The 26,169-nt window shown below is 37.0% G+C and overlaps 1 protein-coding gene across 1 annotated transcript in view; it reads right to left on the reverse strand.

The window, feature by feature from the left end:
• Positions 1-5,865: 5,865 nt before the first annotated feature.
• LOC126162410 (acyl-coenzyme A thioesterase 9, mitochondrial-like) overlaps positions 5,866-26,169 on the reverse strand; it is a 90,741-nt gene continuing 70,437 nt past the window's right edge. The window contains exons 9-11 of the mRNA XM_049918906.1: positions 14,607-14,694; positions 9,404-9,554; positions 5,866-6,051 (exon numbers count right to left, since the gene is read on the reverse strand). Of these exons, the coding sequence (XP_049774863.1) occupies positions 5,966-6,051; positions 9,404-9,554; positions 14,607-14,694 (325 nt within the window). The 3' untranslated portion in view covers positions 5,866-5,965. The remainder of the gene's footprint in view (positions 6,052-9,403; positions 9,555-14,606; positions 14,695-26,169) is intronic.

Genomic DNA, 26,169 nt, shown 5'->3' on the forward strand with positions numbered 1-26,169 from the left:
GTGTACTGAATGAGAAATTACATATGTGGTGGGTAACTTTAAGTATGGTAAGGGTTCTAATGTTTTATGTTTGAAGAAAATGTCTGTAATTGATGCGATCAATAATGTTAGCTTTGGCAAATAATGGTTGATATAATGAATGCCTTTGCATTAGTACATGTATTAGTGTAGAATTCAACAGCATGTAGTATAGCCTTGTGGCAATGGAGACATTAGTGGATGTGTTGGCAGAAGGACATGAAGCCATGCAGCACTTGCATAGTGACAGTCCTGAGAAAAGAGAATTGGGGAGACTTAAATTTTCTCTGTTCTTGTATAAAGGAAGAGATAATCTGGTTTTGGAGTGTGATCTGGTGACATAAGTAATCGGAGGATGAAGATATAGCTACTTTTGTGTTCTTGTGATTTATTTGTACCTATGGCAAAGCCAGAACATAGCTTTCGTTTATCCACCGATTTTCTCTTCCTCTGGAAAAGTACATAGGTTTCAATGGGACATCAGGATGGTATTAACACACGACATGTATAAAAAGATGAGCTAGATTTGTGTGCTCCTTGCATTTGAACCTTGGCTCATTATTATCAGTTATAGCCAGATAACCTGTTTCTGCAGCAGCACAGTCTTGTGTTTCTGATGAAAGGAAAATGGCCTGACTGGCCAGTAGAGTCTGTCTTCCTAGCCCATCATGATTTCACATATTCGTTGGAGGCTTTCCGCATTCTAGTGGTATCCTTAGGATTATTCCCTTTTTTGAAAAACATGTTAATGCTAAAACAATACCCATTGTTTTGATATTTCTACTCTATTGATCACATCTTTTTTTTTTTGTACATTAATGTCAGACCTTAAGAGGGACTAATCAGACCAGTGTCATATAGAACCCTCCAACCATGCAACAATACCACTAATGTTCCCCTATACCTATTGATATATTTTCTAAAGTACATTGTCTCATTTCCCACTGAAGAGCAGAAAACTGGTGCATCAGATAACAGACATCACTGATAATGTGCAGTATGCATGCTGATTTCACAAGTAAGCTTCACAGTGCCGTAAAGTCAGTGCTGTTGCATAAACGAGTTGACTGTGAATGCCTGTGGTGACACATGCAAGTGTTGCCTGTCAGTCACACAATGAAGGCTTTCACGACCGAATGTTTCAGCTGCCAAGAATTCTTCTGGGTTGTATGGCCGTGGTCCATGAAACTCTTCAATCCCTGATGTTTCGTCCAAGGCTACGTTGGACATCTTTGGAAGTGCTCCTGGAACCAGGAACACCTCCAAAGATGTCCAACGTAGCCTTGGATGAAACATCAGGGATTGCAGAGTTCCATGGACCAAAGCCACACAACCAGGAAGAATTCTCAGCGGTTGCCTGTCAGTGTCGCACTACTGCACCTCGTCTCAGATCAGCACTTCTGCTTTTGTTCTCACAAACACTTTGGCATTACTAGCAGCTACTAATTCTTATTTCATTTTTACATGTTTTCCATCTACCAATCTAACTTGTTATAGTTCCCACCTTTCATGCTCAGTTTAGAACATTCTGACCTTTTACCAAAACTGCCTAATTCTACTAATGGTGAATTAGTTGCAACTCTCATAGGAAAAAAGCAATTCCCTATTTCCAAAGTAGCGTTATCGTACCAAAATGCTTACTCCAATTTACATCATTTACAGTTGCAGATTTATTAATCATAGGAATATTGGAGTAATTGTAGAATGAAAGATACCCCTTTGCCTGCTGTTGCCCTGCCTAGTCCATATACTGAAGGAAATTGGAGCCTCCCAATAATCAGCTGATACTAATGAATAACTGTGTATTATTAATCCAATATTTTTTATCCTTACACATGTGCAAATTATATATACCATATTAAAGCATAGTAAAAGCATGCAAAGTGTGGCACCACATTTCAATTTGTTCCATGTATGTTAGTCATTGCATTTGAAAGAAATATTTTTACTTAATATTTTGGGAATTTATTCACTAATTTATATTTACCTCTATTAAGGAACAGATCATGCTACGTTATATTGCTGTATCTTGTGCCATTTGAATGATGTACCCATTTGAGAGATCAGTATACTTTGAACAGCATACATGGTATGGAAAAAGTCTAAAGTGGCATTATCTCATCTACTTCTCCCCATCCTCCCTCACAATTGAGAGTCATTGTGTTCCACATGTATTATACTTACCTTTTGGTTGTTGAATAGCAAGCATAATTTCTGAAGAGTTGTGAGTGCTAACAGACAAGCAACACAGCATGAAATAACACAGAAATCAATGTGGGACTTATAATGAATGTATCAATAATGACAGCACAGCGAAATTTGGGGCTAATGGATTACAGCAGCAGACAACAGGTGAGAGAGTCTCTGCTAACATCACAACTCCACTGCAGCTTGTCTCCTGGGCTCGTGATGATATCGGTTGAACCCGAATTCAATGCTGTCAGCCACTGTGTTGTCCATGGTGAGAGGTAATGCCTGAAATTGGTATTCTTGGTACTCTCTTGACACTGTGGCTCATTCCCTAACAATTTCCAAAATGGAACGTCTCGTGCATCTACCATTCCATTTTCATAGTCTGTTAATTCCTGTTGTGTGGCCATAATCATGTCAGAAATCTTTCCACATAAATCACCTGAGTACAAGTGACAGCTCCACCAATGGCTGCTCTTTTATACCTTGTGCACACAATACTACTGCCATCTGTGTATGTGCATATTGCTGTCCCATGTCTTTTGTCGCCTCAGTGTACAGGCACCAGAAATGTTCTACTAATTTCACATTCACATTAGCACTGGTCTAGCTTTCCTACAATAACCCCATTGCTGAAGAGCTCAATTATATGTAATTCTTATTTTGTTTCACGATTTATTCTTGCGAGTATGAGTAACTGGAGGAGAATGTTGTGGCAATTATGATACCTATGTAGGAAACCTCTCCCCATTTTATCAGTTAATTCTGAAGATAAAATTGGTCATTTTGCTATATTTAACTTGGTCCTAGATGAGCAAAAGAGATTAAACTAATGTCCACTTATTTTCTTAATCATTGTTAAGGTAGTTAATTTAGAACCTAATGAAGCACTGGGAATATGTAGCTATCTAGTTATTTACATGTGCTTACAATGGATTATGTAGATCTAATTTATTCTGATTTCTCACAATATGCAGAAAAATATATAAACTACTTAACTTTGATTTTGTGATTGCTATTCTTAAAGCAGTAATATGTTGTCATTTCATTCTCAAAGCAAAAAAGTAAAACCATAGTAATTACTGTTAACTTCTAACATCTCGGTTTAACCAAAAGTTTTAAACTGTAATTTTTCATTGCCCTGCCAGTACGATTATAATGCAGTAATTCCTCAGTCACTATGCTTGTATGATTCATACAAGTTTCAGTTCTGCTTCACATATCTACCGGTACCAGCCTGGCAGTTACTCTGTTCTATCTACTGTCTCCGTCGCATCGCCAGGCCACAGCTACCGCTCTTTGGAAGGCCAGTCACATAAATGTTACTGTTATTGCTGCTTTCATGGCCTTTGAAAATTGGATATTGTGAATGGAACACCATTAAACCCTTCTTCATCATCATCTTCTTCTTCTTCTTCTTCTTCTTCTTCTTCTTCTTCTTCTTCTTCTTTAGTATTCCCTCCGTTCACAGCAAGATCACCATGTCACATGGGCCTTTGTGAAGGTGGAGAGGTGTAGAATGTAAAATTGTTATCAAGTATTGTAACAGTCCTGAAATTTTTGATTCTTCCTCCCGAGGCAGGGGTGATAGGGTGGGGCCCCTCATGCCTTACTGCCAGTGTGGTGTCAGCATTGATCGTGTGGCATTCCTGAGACGATCAATGAGCCTTCCCTCACTTAGATCAGGCCAGTTATAGCTATAGTGGACCTGGGAGTCACATTGCTCTCTCTGTTACTGGCCTTGGTATGCATAAATTTGCAAAGAAGAAATGCAGACTGGCATAAATTCTAACTTCCAAACTCTCCAGCAGTCTTTATGCTAGCTGATCTGGGCGTGTGCAAAAGAATTCATACTGACTGCAGAGATGACTGTAGTATTGCCTCCAAATATGAGGAAGATACATGTGAAAAGACCTCCTTTACCAAGTATAACTTTACAGTAAATAATAACATTTAAATTGCTGAAGTAGTATTGTGGAGGTAGGTCATGGCTGAATTGAAAAGTTTACATTTCAAATACATTTACAACAGATATGACAAATATTTTATACTTAAGTCAATGGTTAGTTGTAACCATAACTCACAGTTCTCTCTCAAATGGCACGTTTACAGACCTATGTTTGGTGCAGCATTTTTGCTTCTATTGTCATATACTTTCACCTGTGTTAATTTTCACTACCAATTATAATATGTCCTATACAAAAATTCACTTCGGTGCCTATACAATACATGCACGGGGAGCCTGTGGTGCCCCTCTCAGCTGGATGCTCCAAACAGTTGCTTGTGTCACTTGGACCTTAAACTGGCCCTCAGTATCGCTTATACCACACATGTACAATCAAGATTGCAATTAATTTGTACAAGATTTGCAAGTATTATTTGGGAAACTAGTCCATGTAATTGTGATCTTGATTATGCGTTATAAGTAATACGAAAAATGCTTGTGTAGCCTTTTCCAGACTTTTTTCAGTTGATAGAACATGACTTCACTGTACAGCACAAACTGAGCAATTCACATTAGCATTCTGATGTATGAAATAATAAAGTCAACATTTTGCAGACAGATGAATCAGAAATTATGATTTTAAATGAGTTCAGAAATATAATAAGAAATGTGTAAGATATCCATACCTGTCAGAGTTCATAGCCAAAGATAAAATTTTGCATCATAAAAAAGAACGGGTAACATCTGCATTCACCAGAGTCACTTCAACAAAGTATTATCTATCCCTACTATGGTGGCATTTGAATGTGTAATAAGCATAAAGCCATTACGGATAGCAAAACCAGTTGAGGTGTAGAGAAACACACACTGAGTGTGTTTCCTTGCCAAATGTGTGTGGAATAATAGGCGCAAAACTTCATTATGAAGATTGCCAGAATCTACACATCCTTTTGAGGTAGTAGTGTTATATATTGTCAGATATTTGTCTCTCACTAGTCAGAATAAAATTTGGTAATTCATAAGTAGAGTTGAAAACAAATATTGTAGGATACAAAGCCATAGGCCTATGTGAAAAATTAGCATGATAGCTCTAAACTAAAGATGTTGATTAACAGATTCCCTATTTACATGTTTTCTGAGAGGTTCTGATTCCAAAATAAAATATTCATTGAGCACAAATTATAATTCAGCTGATCAAAAATAAGGGTGATGTAACTATTGTGCAGACTGTTCTAAGGAAATGTGGTAACCACTGTCAGAGTTCAGAAATAAGACTCAGTTCATATGTAAGCTGCTCTTTATTTTAGTAACAATAGCCATTATATGGACGCTCATTATATATATCAACATTAGTACAAGTCTGAAACTTGTTTATTTTTTGGATCATCATACCACTACACTTTATACTTTGTGCACTTTTTCTGATAAGGTATGTTCCAAACAAATGCTTTCAATGACTAATGCCATCATTTTCTCATTCTTGCTGGAACATGTATTTACATCAATATTCTCAGACACTTAACAAAATTTTCAAAATTTTATGTTACCTTCATTAAGTAATACTGACTGAGAGATGCCAACATGATGTTACAGCACAAAAACTATTAGGGAGGTTAATCTGACACATAGTCCATGTTGGCATTAAGTACATTTTGTATGTGGAGAGAGAGGGAGAGGGAGAGGGGGAAGGGGAGGGGGAGGGGAGAGAGAGAGAGAGAGAGAGAGAGAGAGAGAGAGAGAGAGAGAGAGAGAGAGAGAGGGGGGGGGCTTTAATGAATGAATAATTTAGCAAATAAGATGACCAAAGCAAGTTTATGTGGCTGTTGAACTATGTGTATTGTCAGAAAGACCCATCACATGCTGAAAATGTCGTCTGCCATCCAGGTACATCATTGCCTCTGAAACAAAAATAATGCACAAATCTCATAAAATGCATGATTTCAGGTAAGTATTAAACTACATGTTGTTTTAAATTCAAAACTGACTGTAAATATTGAAGAAAGAACATCAACACCCATAGTGAAGTTCAAATTGAAAACAAGCCTCAGAAAGTTAATAAAGTTGCTAAGTACTAGTATGGATGGCACTGATACTATAGTATTTCAATGTACTACATCATTAGTATTCATCGATCCTCGCCCCTTCACAAGAAATTGGCTGCACACAAACATTTCAATTCTACTTTTTCTATGTCATCTCTTGGCTTCAACTAACTACATAAAATGTAAATCTTTCACAAAATTATATAATTGTTATTTTTTAGTTGACATCACAACTGGCAACACAGATGCTTCTTTTTCTTTCAAATTCCAAGGCACCCTATAAGAACACATCTGAAGGCATGTGAAGTAACTTTCATATCAAGTGTACTTTGATTATCAACAAAGAAAATACATTCCTAGAATGAATCTGCAATCATTGTGAACTTTTACAAATAACACTGTTTAGATCCCCTAATGGTTTTTAAAAAAATTACATTTTTCTAACATGTTTCACCTACTACCGTCATCAGACCCTATAGTTAAAAACGATAGTCAGCAGCAATAAAAATATCACCCACCAAACTTAGAACTTCTGAAACAAAAGTTCAGTAAATCTTATGCCAAGGCAAGGTATCAGCTACCAACTTGGCTCAAAAAGCATAACTTTGACAGTTGTTGATTTGCTGGCATATACATAATATTTCTTACATTCTTTTGTTTTTTATTACTAGGTCTGATTATGGCTGTATCCGAAGCATGTTATGAAATAACCTAATAAATAAAAAATTATGGTGCAGTATTATTTGTAAAAATAAAACTTTTGGTTACTTTATATAAGTCTTTCTGAAAATGGTTAATCTAATGGATATAAAATTACTAAATACCCTTGAAGCTTTATTCAGTTTCTGAAGAGTGAAAAAATGTAGGGTTTCATTGGCAAAGATTCCCAGCTTAATTATGCACATCTTGAATGAATGGCCTACATCATAACCTACAAGAAATTCCTCTTAAACACAAAAAATATTTTTTGATGAACAAAAGCATTATCAAGACTATCATGTCCCATGTTGTTGCCTTCAAAAGTAGGCACGTAAGTATATGAATGAACTGTGTTACTTTACTGAGTAGAGACTGCGGGGTTAGGTGATAAATTGCTGCTAAGGACACAGAAAGGTGTGAAAACAAGCAGCAAACGAAAAATTACAACCAGAACATTAACAGGGCGGAAAGCAAAGCAATTGCATAACTTAACACACGTCTAATTTAACTTTCTTGTAACCTTTCTACTGCACTTAACTTTTTTGGGCATAGTATTTTGTTGTTACTTGTTTGATTTTAAGCTCCAGTCATATTCGTATCATCTTTTGCTTTCTACTTAGCTTCTTTTAGAGGTATATGTTTGTCCATTTGAGAGTATCCTATTCTATTCTATGTGAGGTTGTCACTCACTGCTGTCGGGATGGCTGTGTGTGTGTGTGTGTGTGTGTGTGTGTGTGTGTGTGTGTGTGTGTGTGTGTGTGTGTGTTTACATTTGATGAAGGACTGTATGATAGCTAATAATATTGAACAATCACTTCTGAATGTGCCTCTCTGCTGTTCAACACCACTGCTACATGGTGGGTAGCAATCTATCCTAATTAATATTATTGTTATTTGTCTTTTTTATACTTTCCTTGCATTATATTTATGTGCATTACATTGTGTATCATTTCATTATGGCATGGTAAGTAATGCCCCTTTATGTATTGTAATTAATAATATACGAGAGGCGTTTGAAAAGTCCTTGCAAAGTCCGAGATATGGCACCACTAGCACGTATCGAGGTCATGTTTAGTTAGTAGCATCTTTGGAAAGAACGCACACCAAGTTTCAGCCATATTGGTCTATTTCTTTGTGTTTGCATTCGTGTAAATCAAGGAAGTCGAGTGATTGTCAAAAAATGGATGAAAGAGAATTTCGTATGGTGATTAAACATTACTTTATTAGAGGCAATACGCCTCAGGAGACTAAAGAGAAGCTTGATAAACATTATGGTGACTCTGCACCTTTGGTTAGAACAGTTTATAAGTGGTTTCAAAATTTTCAGAGTGGCCATGTGGGCACAAGTGATGCTGAACGTTCTGGACACCCTGTGGAGGTTACGACTCCAGAAATCATTGATAAAATCCATGATATTGTGATGGATGACAGAAGAGTTAAGGTGCATGAGACTGATAGTGCTGTGGGCATCTCGAATGAACAGGTACATAATATTTTGCATAAACATTTGGACATGAGAAAGCTATCCACAAGATGGGTTCCGCGATTGCTCACGCTTGACCAAAAATGGAATTGTGTGAAGTGCTGCAAGGGTGGTTTGCAGCTGTTCAGGAAGAATCTGCAGGACTTTAAGCATCGTTTTGTCACTGTGGATGAAACATGGATACATTACTATCTCCTGAGACCAAACAACAATGTAAACAATGGATTACCAAGGGAAAATCTGCACCAAAAAAGGGGAAACCATTCCTTTGGCCGGAAAGGTTATGGCAACTGTCTTTTGGGATTCGCAAGGGATAATCCTCATTGACTATCTGGAAAAGGGTAAAACTATTACAGGTGCATATTATTCATCATTACTGGACAGTTTGAAAAACGACCTGCAAGAATAACGCTGGTGATTAGACCGCAAAAAAGTCCTTTTCCATCACGACAATGCACCATACACACCTCAGCAGTTGTGGTCGCAAAATTATTGGAAGGAATAGGATTCTTACTCATTTCACATCCCCCCTATTCTCCAGACTTGGCTCCCTCGGACTATTATTTGTTCCCCAATTTGAAGAAATGGCTGGCGGGACAAAGATTTTATTCAAACGAGGAGGTGATTGCACCAACTAATAGCTATTTTGCAGACTTGGACAATTCCTATTATTCGGAAGGGATCATCAAATTAGTACAGTGTTGGACGAAGCGTATAAGTCTAAAAGGAGACTATGTCAAAAAATAAAAAAGGTTTACCCCAAACACGTACGTAGTTTTTATTTTTGCATGGACTTTTCAAACACTTCTTGTATAATCTAACATCGTAACAATGACCACTTCTTCCTATTGATGAAGCCATTTTCCTATTCTTCTGCCCTCCCCCATTCCCTGAATGCACTTTAATTAATGATTACAAAATAAGCCTATAGGAGTAAAAGACAATGGAAGTTATCTGTGTCCGACTGGATTTATAAATGTCCAAATTAGACATATCCAGTAGTCCTTTTATAGTGAGAATACTTACCCTGATAGGATTTTGGAATTATCTGTGGCACTTCTTCAGGCATTTCATACGTGTAATGAAACACATTAGTTGTATTTTGCTGCCCTCCACGAGGGTCAAACACTTCTGCATAAACTGTTATCTGCACATAATTGCATTCTGTATATGTAACCTGGAAGAATGATTTATTTTTATTTTTGGTACAATAATGTGGTACATAAATTAGATGAAAATAAAAGCATAAATTAGATGAAGATGAAAGCAAGGTCGGAGGGGGAGGGAGGGAGGGAGGAGAGAAAGGGAGAGCAGTATGGGATGGGAGAAAAAGGGATGTGAACTATACTATGTACAATCTGTGTATTTTAATATAGAGCAACATTTTCTGAAAACCCTGAATACCTTTAAATTTGTCCTTCTTCAATACACAAAGAGAAAACAATGGAGCAAACAAGTTTCAGCATTGATTTCTTTGCATTATCCTTTCAAAATTGTTGAACCACAGTTTCAGTGTGAGAGAAGAAGCACTATTAAAATAATATTTAGTTACTGATACAAATATATGACAATTAGTTAGTAAAACAACTGTGTTTTATGCATATTTAATATAAGAAAAAATGATGATGGACAACAACCATAAAAACTTCACGAAATGCCTTAAGTGACAACTAGTATGTGTCCAAAAGTTGGATAGCAGAGAACTTTCATTGTTCCATATAATAACAAGGATGTTTCACTGCACTTAAATGAAAGCAAGAAGTAATAAAATATCACAACAGTAATATACAGTTGTAGCAAATCAGCAGTGTCAGAGAACTGTCAATTTCATAAACATTAACTGTTACATCAAGTGCCAGTACACATTATCAGATAGCTACTATAAGCCTGAAATCTTATGTCTGCTCATTCTAATAAGCAAATGTGAATTAAAATAGCTTTCTGTGACTTCTGTTAAACACCAAACAAAAGAGAAATTTCCTAAATTGGTAGGAACGTGAGCAACCCCGTCGAAGATTGTGTCGCCAACCCCAGTGGGAAACAGATTCAGAACAGATGGGGGTAGGAGTAATGATTCTCTGAAGTACAGGGGGTTGGGCTATGGACAGATAACCCACACCCAGAAAAAAGTCTTATTACGATATCTCACAAAATACTGCCAGACAGGCCCCAAGGCAAAGACATGGAAAAGTAACAAGAACATGATAATTGGATCATGGAATGTACTGGTATTATATGGAACTGGAACCCTTGGAAGCCTAAACAGTGGAAACATACAAGGTGGGTATCATGAGCTTGCAAGAGATAAGATGGACTGGACAGTGTACCTTCCAAAGACAATAGTGTACTATGTACTACAGAGGCCACAATAGTGAACGCATTTTTGGTGTGAGATTTATAGTCAGTCATAGTACTGTACAACTAGTGATAGGATTTAAAGCAATAAGTCCAAGGATATATTACATGTGATTAAAGAGAAATTCTTTAACTATAGTATCCTAAATGCACATGCCCCTACTGAGGAGAAGACAGCAGAAGAGGAGACCTTCTATGAGGAGCTGGAGCAAGCTTATCAACAGTTTCCAAAAAGTGATATAAAAATGGTGATAGGAGATATTAATGCTACTGGACGGTAGGAACAGGTCTTTTCCCCTACCACTGGGGAAATACAGCCTCAATAAAGAGAGTAATGATAATGGACTCTGCCTGATAAATTTTACTTAACAGTTTCTAGCATGTGGGTCCAGCATAAGAATATACATAAAATGATCCGAGTGTCACCAGACAACAATATATGGAACCTAACTGATCATATATTAATAGCTACCAGGCATTGCTCTGATGTGCTAGACTGCCATAGTTTCATATGTGCTTAATATGGACATTGATCATTACCTCCTCATAGCAAAATTCAGAGACAGCATGTCAAATGCACATAAAGTTAAAGGAGAAAGACGAAATCAGTATAATATCTCAGAACATAAGGACCTAAGGAAGGCTGAAGACCTAGCTTTTAATTAGGAAAACAGATTGACAGGAATCATGCACAACTATAGTCAAAACGTATAAGAGCAGTGGAATGCAACCAGAAATTAAATACAGGATGTTGCAGAGGGAGTGATTGGTATGGAACAATAAACCAGAAGGAATGAATTGTATGATGAATAGTGTGAGGAGTTAAGACACTTGCAGATCATTGAAACACTTACTAAACTCAATAACCTTAGAAAGGAATTCCATCCAGAAACAACAGCAGTATAGGGGAAAAAAGGTAAACTATAGCATCACAGGAAGGAGTGTTACATTGTTGGGCATAATACTTTAAAGAAGTATTATACTTGGGGAATGCGGAAGCACTGGAACTAACTGAAGACCAAGAAATGGAAGAAGAGGAAAATGGGATGCCCTTGATTCAAGAGATTTGGCTACCATTAAAGAAATTAGCCAACAGTCAGTCACCTGGCAGTGACAACATGCCAGCTGAACTTATTAAATGGAGAACATCTAGTTAGATACATGCATGCCCAGATCTCAGATATAGGGACGCAAAAAGTCATCCCATATGATTGGAATATCGGCATAATATATGCTATACATAAGAAAGGGGACATCCTGGAATGTATGAACTGTAGGGGAAGTACATTGTTAAACACAATACATAAAATATTTTCCTCTCTACTTTGTATCAATGAAAAAACCTTTTGCAGAAAAAGCAACTGGGAGATATCAGAAGGGCTTTAGATCTGGTAAATTAACTATTGACAAAATATCCTCCTTGAGGCAGATATTGGAAAAAAGGGAATACAATACAGAAACACATCATACATACATTGAATTTAAAGCAGATATGATTCCATAAGAAGAAATAAACTTATTGAAGCCATGAACGAATTGGGCACACCATAACATGTAATATGCCTCGTAAGTTTGACTAAGGGAAAATCTGTATATAAAGTATGGATACAAGGAAATTTAACACCAAAACTTTGAAACTAACTGTGGACTTAGGCAAGAGGATGCACTTTCACATATGCTTTTCAACATGTCACTAGATAAGGTAATAAGGACAGCTCAAATCAACACAACAGGTACAATATACAATAGAATGGCATAGGTTCTGACCCATGCAGATGATGTGGATATTATTGCAAGAACAGAATCACTGGCACTGGCACAGTATCAATAAAACCAAATACATACAAATAATATGGCCAGAACTAAATGCAATGTTAGAAATTGACTAGGTGCAAACAGAATCTGTTAGTGAATTTGCCTATCTGGGAATACTGGCAACATCCCAGATTGTTAATAGTATGGAAATAAAGTGGCACATCGACATCCACAGTGATCACAAAGATTCGCACCATCAAGATTGAAGGCTTAGGAGTTCCAAACCATGCAGGACATTCAGCTAGGTATCCAATCTTAACGGTTGCATATAGGATCATATTGGCGTAATGGGGTGATGAGAACTGATGGAATGTGATGGCATTCACCTGAATGTGAAACAGCCTCTTGTGGAACTTATTGTGAAATTGGCTATCCTTTAAATTGTAGCTGTGGATAGGGCAATAATATGTTTTATAGGCATGGAAAAAACTAACATCCAGATGCTGAGTTTGTCCATAGGTGGTATGAATTATAGTGTCACACACTTTTTAGGAGGCATAGTGTGCTCTAAAGGAGTTAATAAACAGACTAGGAATCAAGCAAAAACAAGTTATTTTGAATGGCTATTGGCCAAAAGCAGTGCTCATACCATAGTTGTAGTTCTCTTAAGCCCATTTTACCACTCTTCTTTGCTGTGATGTAAATATTGCCTACTGCTCTTGCAAGATCTCACACATGATAAGAACAGTAGGGGACAGAGCACCTCCAACTTCTCACAGCACAATAAATAACTTTTCAGCCAATTTACCACCCAGATGAACAGCTGACATAGTTGTACATGAATGCATTAAGGCATTAATGTTAGCTGATCTTGATACAACTTCTTAGTACCTCTAATTTCCAGTGTTCCTTTCATCTGTATTTCCTCTTCAAATCCTGATTAGTTGGAGTTGAAAACAAATTCGTTACTGAATGATGGATAAGTTTGTTTACCTCACCTACAGATGTTCAGGCCAATTTTGCAGTTTGCTATGCATCATCAAGTTGATGCTTTGTTTGGAATTTCGTTATCTTATGTCTTCAAATTTTGTTGCACTGTTTGAAGTTATTTAACCATTCACTGCTTCTCTTGAAATCACTATAATCTATACCATGTGCAATTTGGTGTGTGTGACATAGTCTGTGTCTATGAAGCACATCCTGTCAACTGTACCATGAATCCTTGAAACACGCAAACACCATATTTTGTAACAAGTGCACCTTGTCCTTCCTTGAATACACATAGTTCTTCTTATGCACTACACGGTCATACTGCTGTGAACTTATTCGAAATCTGTTTGTAAAATTTTTTTTTTTTACTGTGCTGCAGATGACCTATGTACGTAATTATGTTTGGTATTCCTCGGATAACAATGGTCCTTTACTATGTTTCACTGGAGATGGGATTTGTGACTCGCTGCCTGACAAGGATGATGAACTACATGACTCAACACCTGTTTCAGTATCACTTTCAGTTTTTAAGCATGTATCGTCGTCATTGTACTCCTCATGTACATGACACCACACACTCCACTGCCTCAATGCGAAACACTAATATTTTATCTGCCACTTCTTTCTCACTCTGCAAAATTTCTTGGATTCCTCTCTGACGAAATGTCACCTTCGGCAACTGTTGTTGTAGATATAATGCAATGTTTGTTTTATTTACAATTGCCATTGTTCTGCTTTGTATTAACACCACTAGTCCTGCAGCACTGTTGTGAGTCACTCGTCAACTAAGCAGTTCAACTATGCACTGTAGCCTCATGCTGTGCTCATCATTGGATACCTCCAGTCTTGCCCCCTGTTGCCATTAGCAGCCAATGTAGTGGTTGTATGATAGACAATATGTGGGGGCACTGAATGGTGTACACATCATTAGCTTTCTGCAATCTTGCATAGGTTTCTCGCAAGGCTTTGATCTTGGATGACATACAAGAAGACTTACAAATTATTGGTGTCAGAGGATGGAGCCACAAGACACTGGACAGGGACGAATGGAATGACGTTCTAGAACAGAAGAAGAAGAATGTAGAAACTAGATTTAAGTTTTTAAAGTGTTGTATAATTACATACATACCAAGGAGTTCATTCGAAGAAGTGATCCAACATCAACTGGCTTGTGGAAACTGATGTCACTTATGTGACACAATCTGGGGCGAAATTTGCTGAAATAAAGAAGTGGTATAATTGTGTGGTGGTACTATTACTATGTAAATAATTAAATAAAGAAATCCTCTGAATGCATGTGGTTTATACTTGTGAATTATTGGACCTACCTTCAAACTCTTGCGAGCCATAAAATAACTAAACAATAGTATTTTGTTCAAACAGTTGTAATTTCTCATTCACAAAGATCTCTATCCCTAGAAATTCAATTGCCACTGGATGTGTTGCACTGATTAATCCATAAATCCCAACATGAAGGAGAGCCTTCAGGTGTATGGAATGAGTCAAATTATATGTTAACTGACAGAAGCAGCCACTTTAGGCTACCTATGGAACATATACTAAAAAACAAATACAATTAATGCTAAGTCACACACATTTATAATTATGGGACTTACTTCTAGAACAGCTTGTAAGCAAAACATCAGTTACTTTTATAAATGGCACTGCTGTTCCTCTTACACTACTCAGGTGCTATTTTTATTCACAAATACTAAAAAACTAAGCATTTATGTAATTTTCACATTACACTATGAGCCTTTCAAGATTTCTTATTATGAGCCAGTCAAGATTTCTTATTATGAGCCAGTCAAGATTTCTTATTATGGGCATCTGTGGTAACTGTAATTGACTGCATGGATTCAAAATATCCTGATAAATTATAGGAGTATTTAATAAAGTATGGTTTCATTTAAGTTTTAAATATTAAGGATTTCCAATTTCCTGTCTCATTCCCTCCGGCAACTTGTTATAGACTCCTTCACCAGTATGTAAATCTCCTTCCTGGTCCAAGTCTAGTATGCGTAGACTACATGGAAATTATTGTTGTGGTCATACAATGTAGGCTTTCACAGCCGAGATTGTCTTCACTTAAAACTTCCGGGCTGATAGGCTGTGGTCGATGTATAAAACTTGGACGTTTCGTTTCCGACTGTGGGAGACATCCTCCGAGGCAAAGTGCCAAACTGCAGAGAGAACTCCAGGAAACACTGATGATACAGGCAGTACAGAGGGATAGGCAGTACAGAGGGCACCACTGTCCAGCAAGTGGCGTCGGCTATGAGACTGTCTCTGGTAATGTCAGCATTCTCAATTAAATGTAATCGATTGTCACACTTCCAGTGCAACGCTGACATCCAAATTTTATGAAGTTTAACGCCTTCCCCTTTCCTGTTAAAATTATTACGGTGTTTATCAATCTTTATAGCCTCTCAATAAATGCGCACATAATAATGAGGTTTTAGATATGACACTTGTCTCACTGCATTTTATCTCATGATTACCTTCCTGGTAAATATGTTCTGCTATGGCTGATTTATCTGTGTGACCCAGGTGGCAGATCCTCTTATGTTCACCAAGATGGGTGTTAACACTTCTCTTTGTGGTACCGATATAAACCTGTCCGCAACTACAAGGAGTTTTATATAACCTGGTGTAGCCAAAGGATGTCGTGCATCTTTTGCCGACCTTAAAGATTCTTTCATTTTTCCTGGTGGGTCTGAAAATAGTTTCCACCCTATACTTGATTAACACTTTTCCAATGCGATCTGTGACCTTACTAATGAGCAGAAGAAAAACCTTGCCATTGGGCAACTGTTGTGCATCGTTGCTTCTGATTCTCTGCCTAGAGCGAGGTGCCTGATCTATCTCTCTGCTAGAATAGCCATTCTTCACAAAAGTCGACTGTAGGTGTTCAATCTCATCTTTTAAATAAACAGGTTCACACATTTTGTATGCCTTGTCTACCAAGGTTTTTATTATAGCTCTTTTTTGTCTATGTTGGTGGTTTGAATCTTCATGCAGATAAAGATCAGTGGCCTTTCTATACACCGTAAGGCCCACTGTTCTGCCCTGTTGTTTAATCACAGACACACAGTACATTGATTTTTGGATTAATGCTGTTTAGATGTGTCAGGAAGGCATTCATCTCCACCGCTCCATGTGTCCACATTATGAAAGTGTCATTGACACAGCGATACCATCTGGTTGGTCTCTTACTGGCAGTCTGCAATGCCCGTTGCTCAAAAGTCTCCATAAACAAGTTAGCCACCACAGGACTGAGAAGACTGCCCATAGCCACTCCGTCCATCTGTTCATAAAAGTCACTATTATATTGAAAGCAGGTTGTGATGAGGCAGTGTCGGAATAATGCCACAATATCAGTAGGAAAAATATCCGCTATGCATGAAACAGCTTCGTTTACCAGAATCACAGTAAATAGCGACACAATATGAAAACTAATGAGGATATCTGGGTCAACACTCATTTTCCTTAACTTGTCAATGAAATGAGATGAATTTTTAATATGACTGTCATTCCTACCAACATAAGATGTCTAGCTAACTCGTGGGTGGGAAAGCCTACTACGCTGACAATTGACCTCAAAGGAACCTCAGGTTTATGCATTTTGGGTAATCCCTAGAGTCTAGGTGGGTATTCTTCTGTTTTACAAAGCAGCTTCTTATCATCGAAGGAGAATGAAGATGTTTTCACCAGTCGATTGGTTATTTTTAAAATCTTCATAGGCGGATCCTTCTGAAGTTTTATGTAGTTGGAGGGAACCAAAATATCATTGATCTTTCCATGATAGTCCTCATTCTTCAATATAACGGTGGAATTACCCTTATCTGCAGTAAGAACAATAATGTTTCTATCTGCGTCGATGTCTCTCAGCGCCTTCCTTTGTGCCTGCGACAAATTATTGTTAGGTGGCTTATATGTACGTAAAATCCTAGCTGTTTCCATCGTAATTACATCAGCAGACTGCTGTGGAAGTTGATGGATACCTGCCTCAGTATCTGCTACATTATCCTCCGTGGTTACATTTTGTACTTATTGTTACATGAAGTATTCTATTTTTTATTTAATATGTAATAATTACAGTATTGTGGTTGTGAAATTCACAATTTATCTAACTATTATTGTCTCATACTCTTATTATCAACCACAAAAAACAATTATGGAGTAAATGTATGGACATCTAAAAAATTTTACTCTTTCATAAACATATTCACAGGGCACTTTCGAGTCTCATTTTTCCTAAAATAAACAAAGCTAAATTGAATAGAAGCAAGGACAAGGAATGGATAATTACTAAGATTTACATATCTTTTGCTAGGAAGAGGGAGTCCACCTTATTCAGGGGACAATCCACAGTCAAGAGAGGAAATTCCATTACCAGCAGCATTGTAAAATATTCCAATCAATTATTTAAAAAACCAAAACACTATGACTGAGAAATTAAACACATCCAAGAATAAGGTAAAAGAAGTTGGAAATGAAATTGAGCCCTTTGAAAATAGCGGTAGCAGAAATGACAACATATTGCAATCACTGGCCGTCAGATTCGAAGATAATTTCCTCATTATGGAACCAAATATTGCACCCATTAATAAACATGTGCTGTAAATTTACTTGTAAGTACTATGAACAGACATTAGTTTCCAAAATACAACCCCTAAGGAGCTTGCCGATTGAATGAGGTAGTGCAGTTGTTAAAACACAGACTTAATATTTGAGAGGATGGAGTAAGCTCTGTTTGGCCATCCTGATTTAGGTTTTCTGTAGTTTTCATAAAACACTTAAGGCAAATTCCAGGGTTGTTGCTTCAGCAATGCCACGGCCTACCACCTCTCCTATCCTCATAAACATACTTATATATTTAGTGTGTACGTATGTAGAATCTAATTATTTTCATTGTACTCATATTACAATGACAGATTCTGTATCATTGTGAAATGATACCTAAATGAATGTATGAATATGTAAATAGATTGCAACATTCATGAAATGACAAAATGTAGTAATTCAGCTGGCAGTGATAAGTGTTTCTAGCAGAATATTCAAATACTGTCTAGCTTGCTTTGATTAGCCTTAAGCTGTCTTTATAATCAACCAATGACTCAGAGTATATTTCCTGACACATAGAAATCGTGGTAGTAACACCCACCAATAAAGCAGAAGATAAACAATCCTCCTCTAACTACAGACCTATTTCACTCCTTCGAGTCCCTGGCAAAGCTAAATGAGAAAAATGACCCTGTTAGTACATTTTGTGACCATGCCAGGTTCAATTGTCTGGATCACAGAATTCGATTTGGAAAATTACTGTTACAGCACAAATGACATCCATCTTCAATGGATGGAGTACTACTTTCATAACACAAAGCAAATTGTTACATTGACAAACTGTGTCACAAACGTGAAACCAACCTCACAATGGGGGAACATAATATGTTGGCTCCTGCAGTGATCAATACTGAGCTTGCTCATGTTCTTAATCTACATAAATAATATTCCAGTGAGTTTAAAGGACGGTTCAAAAATTATAATGGTTGCTGCTGATACAAGCATGCTCATCAAGTCTCCCGACTCAGTCTCACCAGACACAGCTCAGATGAAGGCAGCAGTAAGCCTACTGCTGGTTTCAGTTACTTTTTTTAAGTAATTCATCTCACAAAGACTCATAATATACTGATTTAAACAAACAGAAATGACCCACTAGCACCACAAGTAGAATTAGTGGGTCACACACCAAATGAGATATTCTGTGTAAAATTCTTTGGGGTATGGTTGAGTAACATGTTAAAATGAAGTCAGCACATAGAAAAACTAGTCAAGAATTTCATTTTCTCTTCTTGGAAGCATCACACGTTGTATTAACCTAAACACAAGAATGTTGTCCTATTTTGCATGTTTTCACTTCTTGTTGTCTTACAGAATTATCTTCTGGGAAAGTGCATCTAAAATAAATAAAGTATTTACGGCAGAAGTGAGTAATAAGGTAACTGTGTAAAGTAGATAACCAGACATCTTGCACTGGCCTTTTTATGGATCTTATAGTTCTTAGACTAACCTCTATACATTAACCCCTTAGTGGTTTTTGTTGTTTATAACAGAAATAAATTTCATCGGAATTATGTACTACTAAGTCATAGTATAAGACAAGACTAGTTCTGGTGTATGTTCCCAACTACACACAAAATCCACCCAACTACACACAAAATCCACTGTACTCAAGTAAATATTAAGCTACCACTAGGATGTAAATAGTAGTTTTCTCATACAACTCAGGAAGTGGCAACTTTATTATTAATTTACTTGCTTCAATTTAACTGTAATGATCATGAATTTTATTGAACAGTGTAGAGAGAGATTATTGTTAATACAGTCTATACATATTAAGTTTGTACAATCTGTTTGTCTTTTATTAACCTATACCTTTGCTCAGTGCTTGATTTTTAAAAAATGAGGTTCCAGCACTGCAATGCTCCAGGGGATGTTTTGAAGTTTAGACTGCTTAGAATGTTATTTTAACACTTTAATGATCATTTTAAAAGTATGAATACAACATTTGTTTTACATTGCTTCAACTGCAGCACTGTTCTGATTTTTTTTTCATCAGAGCTACCGGCACAGTGTGCTGGTGCACATCGTCACAAATCAAGCACTGCCTTTGCTCTTCTCTTACACAGTCTTTTGCTCTGTAATTGTGCCACTCTAACATCTTGGGTTCTGCTGTTTCATTCTTTCACTCTACTACTAGACTCCTACTCCACCCATCTGCCCCTCTCCCAGTCTTACATTGCCATTCTCCCACTGCCAACCTGCTGCACTCCAATTCCCACATTACCTCTGTCCTGCTTTCTTACTCCACCACTCAGCTGCTTAACTGCTCCACAACATTCTCTCACTGTGCCACTTCCCACTCTGCCATATTTCACTTCGCTGCTTTTCTGCTGTGCCACTGTCACTCTCTTGTTTCACCACATTTCCACTCCCCCATTCTGGAGCTAGACCACTGCTCCCCATACTGCGAAGAGCCTCTCTGCCCCTTTCTCAGCTGCCACTACGCTGCTGCACCACCCTTCCACTCTGCCACTTCCTCACTCTGTCTCTGTATTGCAATTCTCACTGTATTTCCACTGCTCTTTAGTCCCTCAACTCACAACCAACTAGCCAACCCAACCAATATTTCTCCTGCTTTTCTGCTACTGTTTTAGAATTAGTGACAGAATCAGTTAACTCTTTGCAACTGCCTATGAGAGTCAACTGTCTCCAACTCTTCCCTCTCACAACATGTTCCTCTACACTTGAAAAGGAAACAATAACTTGTAGCCGTTTGATACATTTATTCTGAAACTGGCACTATACGTACAAAACTGTCATTCAGACTTTGTCTTAACTGACTGTTATACAGTACAACTTTCTCACTGGATGGCCTTGGAATTTTCACACTGTGGACTACTAGCTGCTATTCATTGGTCATGCTATGCTTGCATGACTCCATTTCATATTTATGGTATTACTGAGGTACTGACTTTGGAATGAGTCCATCTCCTCAAAGCATACTTTGTGTTTCTTCCAGTTGAATAATTTTCTTCAGCTATGTCATTAGATATCTCACTGACTTTTATTATGTCCACTTTGTCCATTCTGTGGTTCGACAGCATCCAAACCAACTTTAATTCACTCACAAGTTGTATTCTGCATGTTCCATCATGAAAGAAAACCTCCAGGGTTGTGGAACAAATCAAAGCACACTAAGTTTGATGCAAGTATGGTGAAATGCTTCTATATGCTACCATCAAGATAATTGTATTACTTATCTAAGGCAATTAAAACAGAATCTTGTTAACTACTAGTGTGGATAAACAATTAATGATGAAGAGAAAATTTTTTATCTAATTTATTTATTTATTTATTTATTTATTTGGTGCATCAAATCCTACATGTACAAGATATGTAGGGATATTGGATAAACCGAATTTTTTAGAACATAATTCACTTTATGTGATACAAGCTTTTAACTATAACTTATACAGTATTGCTAAACAGACTAGCTTGTTTAAGAGAATTCACTAATAACTGAGCACAGCACAGCCATTAGACTAGATTTACAGTTAAAATCTTGATTAACTGCAAATTAGCAAAAAAATCATAATAGAACAACTCAGTCCAATTATGTACTATTCCATTAACATACTTTTTTTATTTATTCCTATATGCATTTCTACTTTCTGTAACTGAGAGGGGTAGTTTATTATAAAGCTCACTTCCCATATTTCTAATACCAAGCAGGCTTTTGGGCAGTCTTTGGCTATTTACATGAATGTCTGCACAACAACTAGTATTATGAACATGAAAACATTTATTGGTCTCAAACAAATACAGATTCTGATTAACAAAGGCCACTGTTTCTAATATATAAATGCAGGGAACAGCAGTATTTTTCAGTTCACTGAAAATAAAGTTAGTGGAGGTATGTGGAGACACATGGACTTCCAAGATGGCGTCAAGTGAAGTTGTATGTGATGATAAAGTGAACAAAAGTTACAGTGGAGTGGTAAAAAAGCGACCTTGTAGTGATTGCAACGGAGAAATTACGAAGTTAAAAGAGCGCATGTTAAGTCTACAGTTCACAATGGATGCATTAAAACGTGAAATTTCCCGCCTAACAAATGAAAATTCTGTGCTGCAAAAGCCACAGACAACACATGTTCCTGTATCTCAGACAAGTAAACCTAAATTGCAAGACTGGAAACAAGTAAGTGCTGAAAAAGCAAAAAGAGCATCAATTGTAGCAAGTGAACAAAATGTTATTGATAAAAATAGGTATAGTGTACTCTCAACAAGTGCTCACTGTAAATCTACAGAACTTGTAAAGAACATAGTAAATGCAAACTTGAAAGAAACACTGTGAAAAGTACGAAAGTAAGATACAATACGAGATCCTCAGTTAAAAATTGTAAGGAACCTTTGAAAATTGCCAAAACGAAGTGTAATGAACTCCTAAAAACAAACGGAATAATGTCAATTAATAATGAAAACGGATACAGTTCACAGAATGAATATAAACATTGCAATGAAGTTAGTGACTCCCGCAACGAACTGTATAATTCTTGTAGTATGAAACAAACTCTGAAGTGCATGTGCTTCTACTCTCAGATAGTCATGGAAGAAATCTCGTGGAAATCCTAAATGACATTAGCAATCATCTTCAAGTGAGTAGTGTTGTGAAACCCGGCGCGATAACAAAAAACGTTATAGAAGACGCTGATATCTGCATTGAAGCCCTGAAGAACTTCCTTGAAGAAAGTAAGCAGAAAAATACAATTGTCGCTACTGTTCCGCATCGGCACGATCTGATCTACAACTCGTGCGTAAACAAGGAAATACGAAAAACGAATATTAGAATTAAGGCACTATGTTCAAACTATGGAAATTGTTCTATTCTAGACATAGGAAAGTTGGATAGAAGTCAACACACATCCCACGGATTGCACTCAAATTATGCAGGTAAACGCTATTTGTGTGAAAAATTAAATTTAATCATAAAAGAAAGAATCGAAATGAAAACCTTAAATATATAAAAACAGTTTGTTAACAACTGAAAGAAGTCCGACAGAAACTTTTTTTGACTAACTCAGCCTTCACCATACATATGTGAGGGCGAAGTACTTGACATCGCAAATCACAGTAAAATCAAAATAACATCGCAAAATGTCCAATATATTACCAATAAAATTGAACAAATTGACGAATTTCTAAGTGTTAGTAGCCCTCATATTTATCTTGTGAATGAACTAGGGTGCAAAACTGAAGAATTACGCAGCATTAATTTAAGTAGTTATAAAATTGTCAGTGTCTATTGTAGGGAACAACATAAAGGTGGTGGTTCTGGTATTTATGTCAAAAATAATGTCCAGTGTGAAAAAATTGATTGGATAGATAAACTTGCATGTAAGATGGTCTCTGAAATAGCTACCATAAGAATAAAGCTCAGATATAGCAGTTTAATAATAGCTAGCCTGTACAGATCCCCTAACAGTAACATGGAAGAATTCTTTTGCCATTTAGAGGAACTTACTGATAAACTCTCACCTCATAAAAAACAGACTATAATAGTAGGGGATGTGAACATTGACTCCTTAACTAATAGTGTAAGTACCTTAGATATATTGATATATTACAGTCCTATAATTACAACCACATGAATTCAACACCAACAAGAATTACAGGTGACTCTCAGACATGTATTGACCATGTTATTACAAACTTAAGTAAGGAGGACCTTGTAGTTGGAACTGTTGAGAACCACATTTCAGATCACAGTGCATTAGTCCTAGAGCTTCACACTGACAAAGAAATAGTATCTCATAAGGAACAATTTACTTATAAAAGAAAGCTTGACTATCATGCATTAAAGGAAAAACTGGCACACACAAACTGGTATCAGGTAGGCCTATATGCAACAGAAGACATTAATGAAAAGTGGGAAATATTTTATACAACATTAACCCATTATCTAAATCAAGTATGCCCAAGGGTCAAAATACTAAAGAAAACTGACAGTTCCAGGAATCTTAAACTCTCCCCTAATGTGATGAAATTAAAGAATGACATGAATGATCTATATATTCTTTTTAAAGACACCAAACTGCAGTACTTTCAGTCTAAATACAAAACCTGTAGAAAAACCTATAGGGAAGCACTTAAGACATCAAAGGCACAGAAGTATGCAGAACAGATGAGTCAATCCTGTAATGTTAGCAAAACAGCGTGGAATATAGTAAAGAAGGAAAGTGGGGGGGGGGAATGACAAGGCATTGTGTAACAACATACCGTATTTACTCGTATCTAGGCCGCACTTGAATCTAAGCCGCACCTGAAAAATGAGACTCAAAATCAAGGAAAAAAATTTCCCGAATCTAAGCCTTAACTAAAATTTGAGACTCGAAATTCAAGGGGAGAGAAAAGTTTTAGGCCGCACCTCCAAATCGAAACAAAGTTGGTCCATTGTAATATGAGACACAATTTAAGTCAAATGAATTACGATTCAGCTATAGTAGTTTGGTTCGAGTCATAAGCTTAGCAGTTAGGCTTTACCAGGTAGCCATTGCTAAGCGTCAGGCGCTCCGTCCGTATTTATACGGATACCCTTCCTTTTTCACGTGCTTCTTCTGGTTTGAATTGATTGCTTATTTTTCTTTGATCTGATAAGTGCCATTCTCTTTGTTATAGGTGTTTAAGTCACTCTAAGCTGAAAATGCATTACTGTACTGTGTCATGCATTGTTTGTCGCATCTGATAATGAGTGTTTACGGCCTTTCGCCGCTCGCAGCAAGGCTTGCTTTTGTGCGCGCTACCGCTGCTTACAAATTAAAAAAAAGAGGAATCGTCTCATTAGCGTAACAATGGCAAGAGACTACTATTTGTTGTTACTTACACTGCTGCTTTCTTTGATAATGATCAACAAGAACCGAATAATAGACTGCGTATGATAGAAGATGTTCTGAATGAGAGTTTAGTGAAAATTTTTCTCCGTTTGAAAATCTTTGCAGACGCCTCTTTAGTACATTACATTCTGCACAGAAATTAGTCATTTTAGATTTAAAAATCTAGTCAATTGCCGTGCTTCATTTCTGACTGTTCCACTATTAGGAATAAGAATAACACGAATATAAACATGACATGATATGTATATTCTTCCACGTTTGCTGTTGTCTCACTCCAGTTTCGTAGTTTATTAGGCAGACAGGATTTAAATGAGATTGCAGCACACACGAAAGAATACATGGCGAAATGTTTATATTCGTATTATTCTTATGGTAACGAGAATACTGCATGTGATTCACAATTCATAAAAGTTCCTATTAGCAACCATCTCTTCTCACAGGTAGGAAAAAATTCAGAACGTAGAGTTGGCCATATTGACAAACATCCCAAACAGTCTTGCCAGTCGGATATTCGTAGTACATTGAAATGCCTCTACATTCGAAGATGAACAATACGGAATTTGTATTTACTTCGTTGAATAATGTATGAAAATGCAGTGGTCGAAACTCGGGGCGGAGAAAAAAGCTCGTCTTCCATCCTTTTTTTAAATTTATTTACTGGCGCAGAGATTTTGGCGCCAGTATTTTTCTTTGTGCCGGCAAAGCATGCCTGTGTAGCGCTACATATATTCGATGGCAGAAGTTAGTTGTGGCGGCACCTACCAACATTTTTGAGAACTTCCGCTTACTACACGCTCGATTCTAAGCCGCAGGTGGTTTTTTGGATTTAAAAAACCGGAAAAAAGTGCGGCTTAGATTCGAGTAAATACGGTAATAATAAGGGGCAATGAAAAATTGGTTAGTGACCCAAAAGAAGTATGCGAGAGATTCATAGATCAATTTAGTAAGATGAGTAAGGAGGATGTGATCAACCCACCGCAGGTGCTAAATCCCAGTAATGTCAGTCATTCGTTCTTCCTGAGGTGTGTTACAGAACAGGAAATCCTGAGAACCATTTCCAACTTAAAAGCAAGTACATCCAGTGGCTGGGATGACATCTTAGCCAAATTTCTGAAATAATGCAGTAATGAGTTAATAAAGCCACTGCAACATTTAATAAGCAGCTTTTTCAGACAGGGGTCATTTCCTGATTTGTTAAAAAGTCACTGAAATAAGACCAGTGCATACAATGGGAAA

This window comes from Schistocerca cancellata, chromosome 2 (assembly GCF_023864275.1).
Source record: "Schistocerca cancellata isolate TAMUIC-IGC-003103 chromosome 2, iqSchCanc2.1, whole genome shotgun sequence".
NCBI lineage: Eukaryota > Metazoa > Arthropoda > Insecta > Orthoptera > Acrididae > Schistocerca > Schistocerca cancellata.